At 47.9% G+C, this 18,411-nt stretch overlaps 1 protein-coding gene across 1 annotated transcript in view; it reads left to right on the forward strand.

Annotated features, from left to right (window-relative positions):
• Window positions 1-18,411, forward strand: part of LOC136954542 (teneurin-1-like) — an 85,008-nt gene that overhangs the window by 65,185 nt on the left and 1,412 nt on the right. The window contains 14 exon segments of the mRNA XM_067248167.1: window positions 716-870; window positions 2,702-2,785; window positions 2,950-3,144; window positions 3,477-3,564; window positions 4,521-4,717; window positions 4,838-5,151; window positions 5,513-5,685; window positions 12,364-12,608; window positions 13,436-13,729; window positions 13,862-14,106; window positions 14,294-14,436; window positions 15,982-16,193; window positions 16,478-16,779; window positions 17,194-17,900. Of these exon segments, the coding sequence (XP_067104268.1) occupies window positions 716-870; window positions 2,702-2,785; window positions 2,950-3,144; window positions 3,477-3,564; window positions 4,521-4,717; window positions 4,838-5,151; window positions 5,513-5,685; window positions 12,364-12,608; window positions 13,436-13,729; window positions 13,862-14,106; window positions 14,294-14,436; window positions 15,982-16,193; window positions 16,478-16,779; window positions 17,194-17,900 (3,354 nt within the window).

Here is an 18,411-nt window from a genome sequence, read left to right on the forward strand (position 1 = left end):
GATGGGAGAATTTCTGATTCGATTAAACCACAGCGCTATGGTAAAAGAACACCCCCTGTGTACGGTGTGTATTCTAGTGAGGGTGGTGGCAACAGAGTAAATAATGTTTGCTTTGTGAGATGGTGGAGGCCTAGAGAGAGATCTAGCAGGAGAACAGACTCTCAGTGCCACTGGCCGTATGGATATCAGGCAGGAATGAGGACGAGAGGAGGATGGGATGAAGGTCGCTCCTCGTCCCCAGCCAGCCGATGATTCATCACCCTCCCTGACCTTTCCGCCGAAAGACCAGGGTGTACTGCAGCACCGTGCTCTCGTCATATGAGGTGGCCTTCCTCACCGCACTGCGTTGCTGTAATAGGGGTTTAAGAACACACGTGCACGACACACACACACACAGACATGAGAGAGAGAGGAGTGCACAGCAGCTCTGCTCATGCTTGCCATCTAATGTGACAAATACATTTTCCCTCCTGTTGCGTGGCTCTAATCCCTTCAGAAAGTTCTGGAATGGTGTTATAATTACATTTCTATGCTGGAGTGCTTTTGATAAGACTGATTCCTGGTTCAACTGAATGTATAAGTTGAGTAGGAGCTCTCTCTCCCCCCCCCCCCCCCCCCCCCCCCCTCTCTGTATTTCTCTCACACACACACATTTTCTTCTGTGTCTATCTTCTCTCATTATTTTTCTCTTGTGTCTCTCCGTTTTCCTGTCCAGGTATTGCCGTTGATAAAAGGGGTGTGGTCTACTTTGTGGATGGAACCACCATTAAAAAGATCAACAAGAGGGGAGTGCTCTCGACTGTGATTGGCTCCAATGGCCTGATGTCAACGCAACCCCTGAGCTGTGATTCGCGCATGGACATCACCCAGGTAACCAGATGGCATGTAATACTGTCGGTTGACTAGGTATTTATGTGATGAATGTACCTACAGTGCTATATGGTGTTGACTAGTGTGTGTTCTGTCTGAATATTGGAGATAAGGTTTTGACCCTCAGACTACTGCTGCACACTCTGGCCTTTGCCTCAGGCCTGTGTGTGTGTTCCTGTAGAGAACACACACAGCTCCAGTCCGCTGACCCAGTGATCACTGACCCATCAGATCACACAGCTCAGAGATATCAGAGCTATTAGAGTTTCACATGAATTATAGATGAACCACAGACGCTCTCTGCCCCTGTGTGTGTCTTGGTGTGTGTGTGTGTGTGTGGATGTGTGTGTCTTGGTGTGTGTGTGTGTGTGTGTGTGTGTGTGTCTTGGTGTGTGTGTGTGTGTGTGGATGTGTGTGTCTACCAAATGTGTTTGTGTGTATATGTGCACATGCCATCATGAGTGTGTGTGTGTGTGTGTGTGGATGTGTGTGTCTACCAAATGTGTTTGTGTGTATATGTGCACATGCCATCATGAGTGTGTGTTGTGTGAGTGCATGTATATGCCAACAATTGTGTATGTGTGTGCTTGGATGCACACAGTACCCGCATGTGTGTGTGTGTCGGTGTGTCTGTGTCAGGACCCAGGTGAAGACCCTGAGGTCTTCTTGTATTCCTTTTAAGAGTTCTCTTAAACCTAATCCATCCGTTTGTCCTGCCCAGCGGACAACACACACACACACACGGTCACACGCTCACACGCACACGACCACACATACAGGTTAAACTCCATATCGTCCTGTGTCTCAGCGTGTATACATAACTCTTTAACCTTTAATTGTCTCTGGGAATTCCAATACAAACATTTTCACAAGCTTGCTGCCATTTAAGCTGAATAAAAGACAAATACACGTGTTCTCTGTGTGAAAAGATCATTTAGGCAGTCAATGTTCTCAGATCATCTAAAGTTAGCTGGACTGAGTAGGAGTGTGTTAGGAGCAGAGGTTGAAAGCCTGTCAGGTAGAGGTGTGTGTGTGTGTTTGTGTGTGTGTGTGACAGGGTAACGGGTGATGGATCTGGGCTAAAATAGGATTTCAGTGTGAAAACCACTGCTCTGTCATTTGACAGCGCCTGTAATTGGACATGTCACTCGCAATTTAACATGATCCATTTATTTACCAATCTATTCCCCCTGGGTCATCAATCACTGGAGTGTATTCAGATTGCATGTCTCAATTGCAAGTCGGCATTTACAGTATATACTATGCATGTACAAACACACAAACAGATAAGTTAAGATAAGACTTGATTCTCACGTGGGAGGACTTTGGGGATGTGCCCGTACCCCAGCATGTGTGTGTGTACAGCTGCTGTCCTTGACACACGCGCACACGCTTGCAGTGTCAGTGTGTCATATATGCGTGTGTGTTTCACGTGTGCGCCCCCCCCCCCCCAGTCCCCCCCCCCCCCCCCCCAATGGGGTGTGTTATCCGTGCTGGCCCGTGGTTATTGCCTGACATTTGGAGCATGGAGTCGGCGCCCGCTCCGCCGTAAGCCCTGTATAAACACAGGAAGTACTCCCCGTTCGCCCCTCGCTCGCCCCCAGCCGCTGCTGACCTTTGCATGGGCGTCCGGGGGTCGGCAGGGGGTAATGCCATGTTATTGAGAGGGCTTTATGTATCCCCTACATGCACACAGCCACCTCTCCACACCAGTATTCTATGTCCTCCCTGGAACTAGGTTTTTTAACGCTTGTGTGTTTTGTGCTTCAGTGTATCATTGTGGGCTAAATAAAGAAAAAGTATTAAAGGTGTGTGTGTGTGTGTTCGCTAGGTGCGTCTGGAGTGGCCAACAGGTCTGGCTATCAACCCTCTGGATAACTCTCTATACATCTTAGACAACAACATCGTGCTCCAGGTAGGCACAAACACATGAACATACACACACAAACCAGAACGCACTCCTCCCCACACATGCCTACCCCCTCCCCCCCCTCCCCCCCCCACCCCTCCTCCACACACACACACACATGAATACCACGTCCAGTTCGAACAGCCTCTCTGTGCCCGCTGTGCCCGTAGCTGGCGGAGAGTCTGCAGGTGCGCATGGTGGCGGGCAGACCCATCCACTGCCAGGTGCCCGGGACGGAGCAGCGTCTGCTGAGCCGGGCGGCCATGCGGACCACCCTGGAGGGCGCCAAGGCCATCGCCCTGTCACACCACGGAACACTGTTCATCGCCGAGACGGACGAGAGGAGGATTAACCGCATCCAACAGGTCGCCATGCCGCTGATGAGCTAATCTGATTGGTCACAGGAAACACCAATGGTTTCGACCAATTCGCTGTGTATAGCGGGTGTTAGGATCATTCAGCATATCAGAATGAGGATGTATTTTAAATGTAAAAGATTTTAATGAATTACATTATTTCCCGTTTGTGTTCTAAATTGATAGCTTTTACCAATAGTATTTTTTTGGGGGGGTAGAGGATGGGAAACTTTTAGTAACTTGGGCAGAGTTAGGTTGTAGTGTGTGTTTTGTGTGTTAATGCTAACAGTGTGTGTGTGCGTGTGGATGTGCCATGCTGTGTGTTATTGACCGCACGGCAGGTGTCTTCCAACGGAGAGATCTCAGTCATCTCCGGAGCCCCCACCGACTGTGACTGCAAGATAGACTCCAACTGTGACTGTTTCTCTGGTAGGGCTTCAGACACAGACACACCCTCTCTCTCACTCACACACAGACCCCTGACGGCTTGTTCCGGTGCCGTATTAGAGATGGAATTCTGGGGGGGTGTCTAGAAGGATGGTGGTGGTGGTGGGGAGAGGGGTCTGGCAGAGGAGAGGGGTTGGGGGGGGGCGATCGACAGAGAGAGAAAAACAATGGGGGGCATGAGTGTGGAGCAGAGAGAGAGAGAGAGAGATAGAGAGAGAGAGAGAGAGAGAGATAGAGAGAGAGAGAGAGAGAGAGAGTATATCACAGCAGGGTAGCACACTATGGTGGTTCCACTCACGCAGAGTGTGTGTGTGGATGCACGTCAGCGAGCGTGTCCGTGCTTGTGTATGTGTGTAGGGGACGGGTGACGAGGTGAGGAGGGGTGGGAGGGGGGTGGGGGGGGGGGGGGTCAGTGTGTGTACTATGCCTTTTAAAATTCACCCGGTCACACTTTTTAATAAGAATGCTATCCCCACCACCCTCCCCAGATCAGGAAGGAAACATCTAATCAAATGTCAGCCGCTGATACAGCCTCTAGACTGTGGCCTGAAATGACAGCACTGCCAGCGTGTGTTCTTCACTCGGCTCGGCCCTTTTCTAGGTCTTAATCTCCCAGGATAAGGCTTCATCTCCATAGTTCCTAAAATGAATTGGCGTTCCTCCTGGAAACCCGGAGGAAGCGCAAGGTGTCCGCTTAAAGCCGACAGGCTGGAACCGTTCCTGTTTCTCCGGCGATGCTTTGCATATTTTTTATCATGCACTCATTTCACACTGTTAGCAAATTATGAGTCACCTAAGGGGCATGGAGCCTTCTGTCCTAGCCTGCCTCTGAGTGATGTTGTGTTCATGTGCGTGTATACTGTATATGCAGCGTACGCAAGGGGGGGAGGTCCAGTAAGTGGTCGTGGGTAGGTGAGCATGATTTCCGGTCTCCGCAGGCGATGGGGGCTATGCCCGCGACGCTCGTCTCAAAGCGCCCTCCTCCCTGGCCGTGGCGCCCAATGGGACGCTGTACATCGCTGACCTGGGGAACATCCGAGTCAGGGCGGTCAGCACCAACCAGCCCCAGCCCAGTCCAGCCGGACTGCTGGAGATCAGCTCCCCTCTGGACCAGGAACTCTACCTCTTCAGCCAGGTAGTCATGGATACCGGCCTGCTTAATTCCTCTTGGTACAACATCAGTTATTTTCTGGACCTCTCATCTGATGGCCTCACCATCTCCTCTCCTCTGCCCTCCTCTCTTTCCCCCCTCTAGAATGGCTCACATCTGTACACCAAACACCTTATAACGGGTCATTTCCTGTATAACTTCTCCTACTCGGCGGACAGCTTCCTGTCAGGGGTGTTGGGCCGGGATGGGCGGGGGCTGCAGGTGAGGAGGGATGCCCGCGGCGTGCCCCTCTGGCTGGCACTGCCTGGCGGACAGGTGTACTGGCTGTCTCTCAGCAACAGTGGAATGCTAAGGAAGGTGTCTGCCCAAAGCCATGACATCGCCCACCTCACTTACCACGGCAACACTGGTCTCCTAGCAACCAAGAGTAACGAGAATAGCTGGACCACCGTCTACGAGTGAGGATTCTTTCTGTCTTGTCTATACTGTAATGTGCTGGCTAGTGTGTGTGTGTGTGTGTGTGTGTGTGTGTGTCTACAGTACGTCTGCAGTGAGATGTGTATTGTGTGAGCGCCATCTAGTGGTTGGGTGTGTATTGCTGCCACCACTTCAGTTCACTGCATGGATCACACTGGCTTAATTTTGTACTGAGACGCTGAACACACACAAGCACACACAACCTCGCTTACACAACCTACCTCTCTGGCTTAATCAGTATTACCAGCCTGTAGTCTTTGTCAAAAAATACACAGATGGGTAATTACATGTATAAATCACTTGTGACATCTCCCCTGTGTGTGTGTGTGTCTACTCTCTCAGGTACAACAGCGAAGGACATATCATCAACATCACCTTGCCCACAGGCGAGGTCAGTGGTTTCCACGGCAACACGGAGCGGCCGTCCCGAGTGGAGGTTGAGGCGTCGAGCAGGGAGAACTTTGTCACCACCACCAACCTGTCTGCCAGCGACACCATCTACACCTTCAGACAGGGTACAGCCTCCCTGTCCTCTCCCCCTGGCTCTGCTTATACACCTTTATCTACCCTTCACCCCTCACCTACCAATCATATCCCCCTGTTCTTTCACCTACCCCCCCCCCCCCCCATCTGTTTCTGGCCCCATCACCAACTCTTCCATCCCTCTCTGCCCTGTTACATATCTAAATACCTCCACCCCCCCCCCCCCCCCCAACCTCCCCATCACCTACCTCTCCATGTAACCCTTGAACCATCAACAAAAAATATGTACGATATATACAATATATGTATGCATCTTCCTTCCACTAGGGGTGGGAGTGAGGGGGGCAGTTTCCTCTTTGAATGTCTCTGATTGGCCCCGTTCATGTGTCGCTCAGCATGTTCTCCTACCCACAGATTTCACTTCCACCACTCTGGAGAGTTTTCATTGCTCAGCTCTCGGTTTCACTGGCAATTAGTCATTCCTAGTCGTACACAAGCAAACCAAATCACTGTTTTAATCCTGTTTTATTGGTTCAAGACTAAATGTTTCAAACATGCATGCGTTGTTGGTGTGGTGGTTTCATTTGATGGTTTTGAGGGAGCTTGACCGTGGCAAAGGAGGGGGGGATGAAAGGATGTATGAAGAGGATGGATGAAGAGGATGGATGAAGAGGATGGATGAAGAGGATGGGTGAAGAGGATGGATGAAGAGGATGGAAGAGGTGCCTAAAGAGGTGCTAGCTGTAGTACGCTCTCAACGAAGGCAGTCGCATTTTCTTTCCCTCTCCTCCCCCTGACCTTCCATGCTTGCTTCCCTGCTTGGCTTCTATTGTATTGTCTAGTTATTCACGGAGAAATGCTCTGAAGTTTCAATCATTTGGATAGTTTTTGAAGATATTACTCAAAATCAAATACTACTAAAAGGAACGACCTGAGAGGACTGAAGCCCAAGGAGAACAGAAGTATTTTGGGCTGCCCTCCAAGACTGACCACAGGCAAGCAAACTAAAGCCTGTTCCCTGTAGAACTATGGCTTGTAATGACTGCAAACAACTTACTCAGAGGATAGTCGAACTGGAGCTAAGAGTCAGAACCCTCTTAGATATCAGAGAGACCGAAGACTTCATAGATTCCATGCTACCTAGCCCGGAGGCTAAGCTACCTGCCAATGAGCCACCCTTGGAACCAGCTTTCTCTCCACCGGCCGTTGGACCGGATGAGTCATGGCCTGCTCTCGGCCCTAAACCAAAGAGGCCTAGCGCCGCTTCTACCTTCATCAGAGATGGGACTGTCACCAAGGATAAACAGCAAAAAAAGCGAGGCAGAAACTCTTCCCGCATCACCTCTCCTCCTGTCACACTCAGAAACAGTTTCGAAACACTGGGAACTTTCTCTCCCTTGTGTGTGGAATCCAAGGCGAAGAGGCACAGGAGTGCTAGCCACGCAGCTAACAAACATGAAGGCCCCAGATCGCCGACACACCATGATGGTAGCTACTACACACATGCAAATCCAACACATCATCGTCTGCTGCGACCGGGAGTCCCCCATTTCACTCCAAGCCCCTCTCAGACCACTCGGGGCGCTGTTCGACCCCCTATCAAGCCTAATCAGACAACAATATCACAGGATTATCAAGATCCAAGGCATGCTAAGACTACCCACAGCCCATCAACACTTAGAGGAGCTAAGACTGCTAGCACTATAGAATCTACTGCTAGCACTAACCTTGGTCTAGAACTGTCCTCAGAGGTACAAACAATCCTCAACAATAAACCAAACAACCCTAAGATTATCATCCACACTGGCTCGTTTGATATCCTACACAAGAAAACTGGCACTGAGATACTTAAAAAACATTTCACCCAGCTACTGAACACACTTAACAGATATCAAGATGTATTCATCAGTGGACCGATTGCATGCTTTCGCAGAGGAAAAGAAGCCTTCAGTCGACTACTATCTTTCAACACATGGTTGGCATCTGTCTGTCCGACACACAAACTGAGATTTATCGATAACTTCAATGTGTTCTGGAACTGTGCAGACCGTTTTCAAGCTGACAGACTCCACCCAAACCGTAGAGGATCTCGACTACCAACAGCAAACATCAATCACGTGCTCCTGACCACAAATCAAGCTTCTCTCCCTATCCCTGTTGTGTCTAAGCTGACTGACGCATCCCAAACAACCTCCCATGGAACAGAACAGAACATTCAAACAGCCTCCTGCAAGGACATGGGCCCTGCACAGATCTGCACCCCCCGGATGAATTCCCTTGTGATGGAACAGCTCAGTGACAGAGACTTTCCCAAATAAAAGCTATGCTAGGACAGCCACCATGCTATTTCATTGGACATACCGGTCATCATCACAAACAGAAAATGGCATGGTAAAATGCATGGTTACAAACCTGAAACTAGTGTTAGAAGTCACAGAACTATCCATATTCTTCCAACAGATTTATCTACCCCTGTTTTATCTGTTAATACCCCACAGATGAAACTGGCCCTTCTAAATGTTAGATCACTAAATAACAAAACATTCCTAGTTAATGATCTGGTCAAAGAAAACAACTTAGACTGCATCTGTCTAACAGAAACCTGGCTAAACAATGACACGGCAACAGCAACTTTGATAGAAGCGTGTCCGCCTGATTACAGCTTTCACCAAGTTTCAAGGACATCACAAAAATGTGGAGGAGTCGCAGCTATTTTCTCCTCTAAACTGTTGTTCAAAATCACTGAGCTAGGTGAATTCACATAATATGAATATCTTGCTATAGAGCTCAAAATCGAATCAATACTTTTTGTTATTATATATCGGCCACCCAAGCACTCGCCAATATTCATACAAGAATTCTCTGAACTATTATCACTATGTGTCACTAGATATGACAAAGTAGTTTTAAACGGAGACTTAAATATCCAAGTAAATAAAAAAGCAGACCCAAGAACTATTGAGCTCTGTTTCAATCTAACTCAACACATAACTGACCCAACACACCGGCACGGAAACACACTAGATCTAGTGATAACAACTGGACTTAATATCAATAATATTTCAATAACTGATCTACCCCTCTCAGACCATCATTATATACTTTTTAATGTGGAAATTATCCTAACCAAAACCAAAAAATAATTCTTAGTCCATAGAAGATATTTAGACGATACAGCTATGATGACATTTTCTGTACAATTTGCTCTATATGAGCCGACTAACCATGATTGCTCTCTGAATGAAATGGTAGAGAACCTCAATGATGCACTATTATCTGTGTTAGACTCTGTTGCACCACTGAAAACCAAAAAGAAGTGCACAAGCAGAACCTCCCCATGGCTGAGAAATAAAAATGTTAGTGAAACGAAAAGAAAATGCCGTGAATCAGAGAGAAAATGGAGGAAAACAAATATCACTATCCACTACAATATCTACAAAGATACACTAACCACCTATAACAAAACCATCCTTGTAACCATCATTACAGAAAATGCCAGAAATTCCAGAGTTCTTTTCTCCACCATTGACCAGCTGCTAAACACTGTCCCTGCCCCACCTCCATCCTCAGCAGTTAAATGTGAAGAGCTTGCTTTGTTCTTCAAGAACAAAATAACTTTGATCAGAGCGAGTATTATTAATAGTGGGGTCGAAACTGACATCAGTAGATTCTGCAACATAACCATGAGCACATTTACCTGTATCACACTTAGTGAACTTTCCAAAATTGTCAGCGAATCTAACTCCACAACCTCAGATATTGATCCTATACCCACAACATTCTTTAAGCGAGTGTTTGATAGTGTCTCAGGTCCGGTGCTAGAGATTATAAACACATCCCTTAGAACTGGCGTCTTCCCAGATGCCTTCAAAACAGCTGTTGTAAAGCCCCTATTAAAGAAACCAAAATTGGATAACAGTCTACTTGCAAATTACAGACCAATATCAAACCTTCCATTTATTAGTAAAGTACTGGAAAATATAGTTTTAGTCCAATTAAATTATTTTCTTGAAGAAAATAACATCCTGGAAGTCTCGCAGTCAGGTTTCAGGAAATATCACAGTACTGAAACTGCTCTCACCAAAATAATTAGCGACCTCAGACTAAACTCTGATGCAAATAAAGTCTCTATCCTTATCCTGTTAGATCTCAGTGCAGCATTTTATACAATTGATCACGACATCCTAATCAATAGACTGGAAAAGCTTATTGGGTTCACGGATAGTGTATTGAACTGGCTGAAATCATATATCACAGGAAGGAAGTTTTATGTTAGTTTAGGTGACCATAGGTCCAAGAAACATGAGAACTGCTACGGGGTTGCTCAAGGAAGCTGCTTAGGTCCATTACTTTTTTCTCTTTATATGTTACCACTCGGCGACATAATCAGAGAACATAAGATAGATTTCCATAGCTATGCGGATGACACACAACTATATATAGCCACTGAACCCAACGATGCAACGGCCATCAATTCCATTACCAACTGCCTGTTGGCAATAAACAAATGGATGAATGATAACTTTCTTAAAATAAATGAAGACAAAACCGAAGTCCTACTATGTGGCCCCAAATCCAAAAGAGAGATGCTTATTAAGAATCTTGGAGGCTTAACCCCGTCTTAAACCAGAGGTGACGAGTCTCGGTGTAATCCTGGACTCAGATTTTAATTTCAACTCTCACATTAATAAAGTGACCAAAACAGCTTTCTTTCACCTGAGGAATATAGCAAAGGTACGACCATTCATAAACCAAAATGATGCAGAGAAGTTAATTCATGCTTTTATATCCAGCCGGCTGGACTACTGTAACACACTTTTCACTGGTCTTCCCAAGAAAACCACTGAAAGACTACAGCTCATTCAAAATTCTGCAGCTAGATTATTAACCAAAACTAAAAGGAGAGAACACATTAGTCCTGTCCTAGCTACTTTACACTGGCTCCCTGTTACCTTCAGAATTGACTTTAAGGTCCTTTTCCTCACATACAAAGTTCTACACGGACAAGGACCTAGCTACATTGCTAACTCCTTTATAAACTACACACCAGCTAGAACACTGCGATCATCAAATGCAGGCCTATTAGAGGTCACCAGAAGCAGTCATAAGAAGATTGATGATTCGGCCTTTGTCAATTACGCCCCAAAACTATGGAACAAATTACCCATAAATATTAGGGAAGCAAACACTCTAGACACATTTTTAAAAGACAGCTTAAAACCTACCTTTTTACCGAAGCATTTAAGTAATTTTATCTCAAAAGGGATTTCCTACTTTTAAAGTTGTTTTCTCTCTTGAACAGAGATCTTATTGGGATTTTTATTTTTGTTTGAATTGTTGATAACTTGTATTATTGTTTTATTGATTTTATGTAAAGCACCTTGAGCTACAATTCTTGTATGAAATGTGCTATATAAATAAAGTCTTACTTACTTACTAAAAGAGTGGAGGGGCGGAGGGAAGATGAGGAGGGAGGGGGCGATTTTTCTCCAGAATGTTTCAAACGGTTTTCAAACACATTACAATGAGAAGACTGGAGTTAAAGTGAAACTGCTCTCTAATAATAGTTCAGTCAAGACAATCACGTATTAGATTTGAACATTTATTGTTACATGACATGGACATGTAGATTTAACTTTGGCGGAGTTGTTGGCTCCCTGCCTCCTCGATGCAACACATCCATACTTGACATATGAGGCAGGGAGCAATAGAGATATAATCCCCCAGGTGGAAAGAACAGACAGACAGCATGGGGGAGAAGGGGATGGCGGAGGGTGGCAGCAGCACTGATCATACAACAACCGGGGTGAGTGTGTGCGTATCCGCGCGTCTTTTAAAGGCGCTTTATCGGACGTGGCCCAATGGATATGCGCTGCTAACTTGGGTGTGGTAGTGGGCAGAGGAAAGGAAGGTGGAGTAAGAAGCCTTACGTCCCCGATGACTGACGCGCGCTGCCCGATTGCCCTGCCTGAACTAGCTGCGCTTATATGTGAAAACACACTCTCTCCCTTGTTCTTTTTCATTCTTTCTCTCCCTCTCTCACTCTGACACCCTCTCTAACTGTCTCTCTTTCCACACATGCACACACACACAGACTGCTTTGAATTTTCAGACCGGTTTCCAATCCTCACTGTAACAGTCTAGCACAGCTTGTCTCCCTGCCAAACACAAATATCAAACACCTTGTATTCTAGATAGCAACAACCACTCCTAGTTTATATTAGACCGTTACATACTGTAAGTGTTCCTCAACTTACAATAAACCTTAACACTTCGGAGATAATCACCCAACTCTTTTTATCGGATCTCCTCCCCAGGGACCCACACTGTTGGGTGGGTCACTTAGAGAACAGGCTATCTGAGCTGAGAACAGAACAGCTGCAGGCTGAGCTTGTGTGAAACTTCTGCAGACTTGTGAACAGCTCAGAAATGGGTGCAGAGACAGGAAATATAGCTGAACGTAAAGTCTCATCCTGCGAGTTGTCTCACACTTTGTTTCACTTTAACGTACACCGCCTTGTTTCGCTTCCCCTTGATTTCTACATTCTTGGGTGTTTTGGCTGGAGTGTGGGTCTTTCATCGACCTGAGCGCACCTGACCTGTTCCTCCTGTGTGTGTGTGTGTGTGTGCCGGCTTACATGTGTAAAAAAAACTCGTATCAGTCTGTGTTTCTCACACTTGTCTGTGTGTGTGTGTGTGTTTGCCACCAGACCATGCTCAGAGTTCATACCGTGTCAGTGCAGACGGCTCCTTCCTGGTCCTGCTGGCCAGCGGCATGGAGCTGTCCCTCACCACCGAGCCCCTCCTCCCCGCCACCTCAGGGGGCGGGGTCAGCCCCACCGCCAGCCGCTGCAACATCAGCCTTCCAGGAGACCACACCCCCAGCCTGGTGGAGTGGCGGCAGAGGAAGGAGCAGGCCAGGAGCAACTACAGTACCTACGAGCGCAGACTCAGGGTAACAGCCAACCCCTGCCTTAACCCCTCGACCACCACCAAGCCTCGGCTTCCATGTCACTTCACATCTGGATCCATGTACCTCACAGCAACACACTGTTACATTCAGACCCAAACCAGTTTTAGTATAAAAAAATAATCATAATAAAGTATGTGGTGAGGGTTTGTGAAAAGTCTCAAAGGACAGGAAATTCTTAAGACCGCCTCAGTTCTGACTAACAATGCACCACTCGAATTAAGATGTACAATCTAGAATAAGATTGTTTTTCCAGCATACAGCCACTAGTATTACACAAATTGCAGTTCTGTAGTTACACAATATAGTGTAATCATCACAGGACAGTATATTGTATACAGTGCAGGTCTTATTGTTTTACTGGCTACTGTTTTGTCCTTGATTAAACTCTGTGGACCTTTCGTATTACTATGTTTAGTAACATGTTTATCAGGTTGTGTGTGCTCAATCAGTCTGGTTTAGCAGTTGGTGTCATGGTTAGAGTGATATATTTTCCTGAGAGGGGGAGGGGAAAAAGGGTCCACGGTGGTTGGCCACAGTTTGATCACCATGCGGTGAGAACAAGAAGACAGTAAATTTACCCTGACATCATCCCCTCAACTCTCGACCTATGGAAAGGAAAGCAACCTACTCAAGCCATGATACAGTGTCACTTCACACCTTACAGAGAACCACAACTTGGCCTGAATCAACAACGTTAAACTAGGCATTGTATTAACAGGACATTGTTAACTCGATTTTACATGACTTGAAATGGAAATGAATATTGTCTTACCCTGTCCCTTCCATCCTTTTCTCCACTCGGTCTCTAGGCTCACAACAGGAACCTGCTCTCCATAGACTTTGACCAGAGCACCATGATGGGGAAGATCTACGATGACCACCGCAAGTTCACACTGCGGATCCAGTACGACGCGTTGGGCCGGCCCCTGGTCTGGTCCCCCAGCAGCAAGTATACCCAGGTCAACGTCAGCTACGCCCCGGGGGGGCTCCTGGGGGCCATCCACAGGGGGGAGTGGGCTGAGAGGCTGGAGTACGATGGGGGGAGGGTGGTGTCCAGGGCCTGGGTCAACGGGAAGATCTGGACTTATACCTACGCGGACAAGGTAAGGCCTGACGTTCTGGGGCCTTCCGCTGGTTTTGGTGGCTTCCTGCCCTCAATGGAGATCTTTCAAAGAAGCCACTGTTGTGTCAAAGTAATGTGTTCATTGTAGTTGTGTGTGGGTGTGTGTGTCCAGTCCATCATGCTGCTTCTGCACAGCCAAAGGCGCTACGTGTTCGACTACGACCAGACGGACCGCCTGGTTGCCGTGACGATGCCCAGCATGGTGCGCCACAGTCTCCAATCCCTCCTCTCCATTGGCTACTACCGGAACATCTACACACCCCCCGACAGCCACGCCTCCTTCCTGCAGGACTTCAGTCTGGATGGACGACTGCTGAGGACTCAGTACCTGGGCACTGGGCGCAGCGCCATCTATAGGTCAGTATGAGGAATGCAACCCACTTCACATTCCATCCTTCATCTTTTTTTAATAAAACTTTGCTGTAAAAAACAAATAAAACATTACATGATGTTAGAAATAATTGTTAGAAATTCAATGATCAGATGATAACTGGATAGAAGTGTGGGAGTGTGTGTGATATCCTGTCCTTCTGTGTTCCCACAGGTACACTGCGGCTGGACGTCTGTTTGAGGTGGTGTATGATTCCACGCTGGTCACCTTGACCTATGACGAGGCCTCCGGCACGGTCAAGACCATCCACCTGACCCACGATGGCTTCATGAGCTCCATACGCTACCGGCAGACAGGTAGACACAGGCACACACACACACGCACAGCCAACACATACACACACTAGAAGTTGCAAAAAACATACACACATACACAAACACATAATGTTACACATTCTCAAATGGATAGGCCACAAGAGCACTTTTTTGTGGCATAAAATATTCAACAAATTGTTTTTAATGGGCTGCTGTGCTTGTGCTTACTACACAATTGAGTGTGATGGTGGTCGACAAGCCAGATTGAGACACACTGAATATTCTGCTTTTGAGTCATCAGCTTGTCTGTGAGCTGTTTTATCAGCTGCATTTAGATGTGTGTGTTCTCTGTGGAGACAAGGCGAGGGAGCGTGTGGTTCACCACAGAATGTTAGTTTTGAACCCCCCCCCGCCTACACACCCATAAACACACACACACACACGCTGCAATCAAGAGCCCTGATATAATGTCCTTGCCATGGCAATGAGTCAAACACAGACCCCAAAAATCCTACGCAAACACACTGCCGACATGGGTTGGTGCTCCATGGAGGTCTGGTGTAGAGGAGCTCTGTCCTTGTAGAGTGGAAACATTCCCCTGGAGCCTTCACACTGTCATCTCTTTCTGAGCCATCCTTTACAAACTGAGCTCTGTGATTGGCTCCCTGCAGTATGGTGGTCCTAATCTGCCTGTCCTAGCTGTGTGTGTGTGTATGTGTGCGTGTATGTGTGTGTGCGGGTGCACATGTATGTGTGTGTGTGTGTGTGTGTGTGTGTGTGCTCATGCGCAGACATGCGGGTGTTATCACTTTGCCCTTACACTGAATGGACTCTCACCTTGCTTTAACTGATCTCATTTCAGCAGAACAAACACTGCTGGAGAGAGAGAGGGGAGATAGGGGGGGGAGAGGTGGGCGGGAGAGGATGACTGAAGAGGTGACGGAAGATGACAGGAGCAAAGAAAACTTGTTTTATACACCCACGCAGGGCTGCCCTCTCATCTATCGAGTTAAAGAAAGCACTACCCGGGAACAAGTGCTGGCAAAATCCATACACTGCACGTTTACACAGACCGTGGAAACTGTGGCAAACATGTCACAGCATAGCATGCGTTTTGGGTCCCAAATACTTGAACTCTGAACTGTGCCTCATTCCCGCCTTATCCGTTCTGACAGTATAATAACCATCGATCTCCATAATATTGTGAGTTCCGCATCTCCCGTTAGGGGGTCGTAATAAAGTAATATGGGGATGACTCACCCTAATGGCGTTTTGAGTCCTTTCTACAGCGCCGTGATAGCATTCTAATAGTCCTTCATCAGAGTAACACCTCGTTAATGGTGAAGATGGCTCTGGAGACTGGCTAGCAGCCATGGTGATTGATGGTGTTGTTAAAGTTGATGGGCTCACATTAAGTAGCCCATTGGCTACATCGTTGCTATTGTCTTTAGCTCCTTTCATTATGACGCCTTGTGAAAGGTCACAGAGCTGTAGACGCCATGAAGGATGGGGGAGGAGTCAGATGGGGGGGTGGAAGGGTAGAGGGTGCTGAGAGGTGTTGATGTATGTGTGTGTGTGTCTGGATAGGCCCCCTGACCAGTCGTCAGATCTTCAGGTTCAGCGAGGAGGGTCTGGTCAACGCCAGGTTTGACTACAGCTACAACAACTTCCGGGTGACCAGCATGCAGGCGGTCATCAACGAGACGCCACTGCCCATCGACCTGTATCGCTACGTGGACGTGTCCGGCCGTGTGGAGCAGTTTGGCAAATTCAGCGTCATCAACTACGACCTCAACCAGGTGTGGGGCAGAGAGGGGTGCACTGGGGACATATGTGTGCAGTGTGTAATCTGCTAGTCCTGTCTGGTTCTGGATGAACACTGTACCTGTGGAGTCTGTACCATATTAGAGTGTTCAAAATGGGGAAAAGGGAGTTAGTATCTAAACCCCCAGCACTCTGTGACTGTCGGTCTCTCATGCATTTTGTGGTCTTTTCTGGTTTCCTCTTCTTTCAATGTCTCTGTCTCTCTTTCATTTTCTCACGCTGGCTTGCTGCTTCTCCCCCCCACACCACACGGCCACAGGTGATCACCACTCATGTGATGAAGCACACCAAGGTGTTCAGCTCCTACGGCCAGGTGGTGGAGGTCCAGTATGAGATCCTCAAGTCCATCGCCTACTGGATGACTGTCCAGTACGACGCGGCCGGACGCACCACGTCCTGTGACATCAGGGTGGGCGTGGACAGCAACGTGACGCGCTACTCTTATGAGTACGATGCTGACAGCCAGCTGCAGAGTGCCTCGGTCAACGAGCGTCCACAGTGGCGCTATAGTTACGACCTGAACGGCAACATCAACCTGCTCAGCCACGGCACCAGTGCCCGGTGTGTGTGTGTGTGTGTGTATTATGGCCAACATAATGGCCTAAACATCATGTACAAAAAATCTATGCAGTACAACTTTATTGATCCATTTTTTTATAGAAGTAATTTTGCTGTACACATAACTCAACATGTAAATACTTACACTGATACTTAATACAATGTACATTGTAATTATATTATGTCCTGTGTATTCAATAACATTGCTTTCACTCATACAATTAAAATGATCTTTCTCAGAATAATCTGTAACCTGATGATGAACTAAAATCTATAATATCACATCATCTTAAATCTCACTCATAATAATCAAATGACTAATATTAACCTGTAATCTTACTTTTAATAGTCTGCAATCGTACTCATATTCATCTGTAATTTCGTTGTAATAATCAGCCCGACCATCTCTGTTGGCAGGTTGACTCCGCTGCGCTACGACCAGCGTGACCGGATCTCCCGCCTGGGGGAGCTGCAGTACTCCCTGGACGCGGACGGCTTCCTGCGCCAGCGTGGCAACGACCTCTTCACCTACAACTCCAACGGCCTGCTGTCCCGCGTCTACAACCGCGTGGCGGAGCGCGGCGTGTGGTACCGCTACGACGGGCTGGGCCGCCGCGTGGCCTCCAGGAGCAGCCAGGGCCAGCAGCTGCAGCTGTTCTACGCAGACCTGTCCCACCCCACGCGGGTCACGCACCTGTACAACCACTCCAGCTCGCTCATCACCTCGCTGTATTACGACCTCCAGGGCCACCTCATCGCCATGGAGCTGAGCAGCGGGGAGGAGTTCTACGTGGCGTGCGACGGCATGGCCACGCCCAGGGCGGTGTTCTCCAGTAGGGGGCGCCTGGTGAAGGAGATCCTCTACACGCCCTACGGAGAGATCTACCAGGACACCAACCCCGACTTCCAGCTGGTCGTCGGGTTCCACGGCGGGTTGTACGATCCCCTCACCCGATTGGTCCATCTGGGGAGGCGGGACTACGACACGCTGGCAGGGAGATGGACGTCACCCAATCATGAGCTGTGGGAGGAGCTTAGTAAGGAGCCAAAGCCGTTCAACCTGTATGCCTTCAAGAACAACTGTCCTGTTGGGAAAGTGGAGAAGGTCACCCAGTTCACTACAGGTGAGTCACACACAAGCACACAAAAAAACATCATTGAGGGGACATCAATAGGTGTGAAAAGGGGATATTACAAACTCAAACCGAAACGCACACACAGACGAAAACAGGCGGAGGCTTTCTGTTGTGGATTCCACACACGCACACAAACAAACCCACGCTCCAGTAGGAATAATAGAGCTCCGGACCAGGTCGGACGTGGCGGGCATTGAGTCGGAGCCGCATCTGAGAGACCAAAAGGTTTAGTCAGAGACGGCTGTAGCTGTTCCTCCTCCTCCACCCAACTCCTGCTGTTCCTTCCATTATCGCTCTCCATCAGACGCACGCAACCTGACAGAGAGGAAAATGGGAGTGAGGGATGAGGGAGGAGAGGGATAGAGTGGTGGGAGTTGAAAAGCAGAGGGTGGAAGGCCAGCATACTTTCTAGCGACAAATGGAAGGCTTGCGTGAGCCATCAGGTTCCTCTGAATGTTTACTGAAAAGAGAGTCTCCCTTTTTGGGGTTTATATGCTCA

The sequence above is a fragment of the Osmerus mordax genome, chromosome 12, assembly GCF_038355195.1.
Source record: "Osmerus mordax isolate fOsmMor3 chromosome 12, fOsmMor3.pri, whole genome shotgun sequence".
NCBI lineage: Eukaryota > Metazoa > Chordata > Actinopteri > Osmeriformes > Osmeridae > Osmerus > Osmerus mordax.